The 3,152-nt window shown below is 39.0% G+C and overlaps 1 protein-coding gene across 1 annotated transcript in view; it reads right to left on the minus strand.

The window, feature by feature from the left end:
- Positions 1-1,026: 1,026 nt before the first annotated feature.
- The window catches only part of stxbp3 (syntaxin binding protein 3), a 12,056-nt gene continuing 9,930 nt past the window's right edge, over positions 1,027-3,152 (minus strand). The window contains exons 18-19 of the mRNA XM_032524994.1: positions 2,103-2,251; positions 1,027-1,727 (exon numbers count right to left, since the gene is read on the minus strand). Coding sequence (XP_032380885.1) covers positions 1,624-1,727; positions 2,103-2,251 — 253 coding nt within the window. The 3' untranslated portion in view covers positions 1,027-1,623. The remainder of the gene's footprint in view (positions 1,728-2,102; positions 2,252-3,152) is intronic.

A 3,152-nucleotide genomic window follows, 5' to 3' on the forward strand; every position in this document is an offset into this window, starting at 1 on the left:
ATATATATATATATATATATATAATTTTATTTTAAGTCTCATTAATATATACATACATGCAAAAAAGTTATGAAAAAATGCTGTAAACTAAGAATGCTTTAATGTGTTAATAGTTTATTTTCATCAATTACCAAAATGCAGTGAATGAAGAGGAATCAAAAATCTTTGGTGTGACCACCAATACCACCCTTTGTATTGACAAATGAGTAGGGTAGATTTTTTTATTTGATTAGGATAACGCATATTAAACAACATTTCTGTAAATGCGCCAGTGTTTGCCAGCTGGCTAATTTTCAACTGTAGTCCTACTTACCTAGCATGCATGTCTTTATGGTGGGAAGAAACCAGAGTACCTGGAAGAAACCCACGCAAACATGGGGAGAACATACAAACTCCACACAGAATGGTCCAGAAAAACCCGGATGTGAATACAGAACCTTCTTGCTCTGAGGCAGAAGTGCCAACCACTGATGTGGTGTTTGTTCTATTAATTGATAAACTGCAAAACCTCCTCACCACTTAAACCCCCCTCTGTTTTTTCTTTCAGAAAAACACAGGTACTAAGTCCTGAATAAGTTGTTAATCTACACGACATGTAACAAAAGTGTGATGCCTGCTGAAGTAGAGCAGATTTGATCTATAACGTTACAGAAACCTCATTGTCTATTTGTCTTCACCTATTGTCTGTTCAGCAGGTATGAATGCTCATGTGGACTTATTGAATGTATTTCTGTTTATAAAAGGGCTTTTTTGTTACGAATATTAAGTTACTGCTGTTTTGATGGACCAGGGGGATGAAGTGCTTTTACCATCATTCTTTCAACAAGTTATTTACCGTATGTAAACTTTTGTACAACATGCCAGAGTTCTTAGTGCATAGTTGAATAGGGTCAATGCTTGTTAAATATCTTGAACCAGGTTTTAATTTTAGTACTTTTAAAGTTCACCTTGCTTATCATTTCAGCTTCATACCAATCCAAAAACAAGGCAACATTAACTGTAATAAGAACGCAGACCAGATTTTCCCCATTTGATCTGTTTATTAGTCAGTTTTTCATTTCAAGAAAAACGTAAATACTTTTATGTTAAAAACACTCTTCAAAATTACATAAGGTGTGACTGAAAAAGTCAGAATGAGACAGCAGGGACTCAGTGCTTACAAACATTATGTACATTAGCTTTGTGCTACTTTCCTCCGCCATTCTGTCTGAGAGTTTCTCAGAGGTCAACATGTAACATAACCAACATCTTTTTTTAATGGACAATGCAGATAGGAAAATTAGACAGTTTTTTTTACTTTAAGTGTTTATAGTAGGATGAGGTCAATTCACTTTCAATATGAGCTTCATAATCAAATGACATTTTGCAAAGTATAACTGCCATTAGCAGGCCATAATCTTAGTTATTGACCAAGTTAAAAGAGAGCTTGCCGTTGTGTCTACTGTAAATGTGCACCAGGTTTGAAAAGAGTATGAAGGACAAAAAAAGAATAAAGAAAGATAAGTATAAAAGGTAAATTCCCTTCAGTCTTCCATTCAGGAAGTTGAGTTGAGTGCACTGTGCAGAGTGAAATGAGATGTAGGAAGGCAGGGGAAATTTGGGGAGGTGTTAGTTGGACACCAGTCAGGCATTGCTCCTTTCCTCTATTGTAAAAGTCTCCATGGGGCCTTTGCTAAGAGCCTTGATGTCATCCAGGAGACCAGTTGGGGTCAAAATATGAGAAGACCCTGAAATAAAAAAAATCGTAAAAGTGTAAAGCACCATTACATGCCAAATTAGAGCATACACCATTTCAATATTCCGACGGGCTCCAGTAAGTGGTGTAAAATAGCTAGTAATGAAAACACAGAGACTGCTACAATTCAGTGGGTGTTTCCAGTCCAAAAGACTAAATTAATAAAAGTTTATAATACTGTATCAAACCCACCTTTATTTTATTTGAATAGCCACAACTCAACAATACACCAACTGGATTTCATCACAACTACAGAAATGTAGTTAGAAAGTTCTCGGGGACTTTTTACATGAAGTCAAAGTGCTAAAAATGCAAATAATTTATGTGCCCACAGAAATAATGTGTGTCATCTTGTATCAATGCTCACCTATGATGACTTCACAGGACTTTACTGCTTGGGTGACCTCATAGGCACAGCGCATCTCTGAGTAGCTGATTCCTCCTACAACAAAAATGATGAGGCGTGAGCCGGTCCGGCGGTCGTCCTGAGAGCTGGCTTTATGCTTCTGACGGGCACTGCGGAGTACAAGGTGGTCGACAGAAATTTACAGAGAGACACAAAACGTGAGAGTTGCATGTGCAAAGTGTGGAAAGGAACAGCAAAATCCACACCCTCGCAAGAAAGACACAGAGAGGGAGATGGACAGATATTCAGAACAAACTCTAGATTCCTAAAAAGGACGCAGATTATTCTCCTTAGTAAACCCAGCGGCAGTGACACTTGTAACAGTCCCTTTTGGCACACTCACAAAGCCCGGTCCTAAACATGTTATAATCCAGACATGATGCCATTTAATTTTTTGATGTACCTGGGATTTTCAAAAGCAATAGTGGTCATTTCGGCCATATGGATGGTGGAAAGACACCGGTGGAAGTAGCGGGATTAAACACCTATGATCCCGATATGACCCCGCAAATGAAACTCCTGAAATATAAGCGATGCAAAACGAATGTTTGCCATCAATGTGAACCACACACCCTATTAACAGCTGGAGCTGAAAGTAGTAGCATGAATCACCACTAGAGGGCACTACCTTATCACCCGCTTACTGTCTGGATTTGTCTGTAAAAAACACAGACTGTATATTATTGGAAAAAGCATCTGGTTCAGTGAAGTGCTGCAAATGTAGAAGTGCCTTAAACCGGCATTCTATCTGAATTCCACCAAAGGGCAACAGGTGCGGCTGCAAGAGGTGGTTGTTTTCTGTAGAAGTTTATGAGAAAGTATGACGTATCTCTCTCTCTCTCTATCTCTCTCATGGGTAGGCCAAATTCTCTGGGCGGGCAAAGCAGAGAAAAGGGAGGTAACCTTGCCTCTTATGAGGTCATAAGGGGCAAGGTTACCTCCCTTTTCTCTGCTTTTTCTGATTCCAGAGCTTTCGTTTTCTCAACGGCAGAGCAGGATACCCAGGGCTCG

This window comes from Etheostoma spectabile, chromosome 9 (genome assembly GCF_008692095.1).
Source record: "Etheostoma spectabile isolate EspeVRDwgs_2016 chromosome 9, UIUC_Espe_1.0, whole genome shotgun sequence".
Classification (NCBI taxonomy): Eukaryota; Metazoa; Chordata; class Actinopteri; order Perciformes; family Percidae; genus Etheostoma; species Etheostoma spectabile.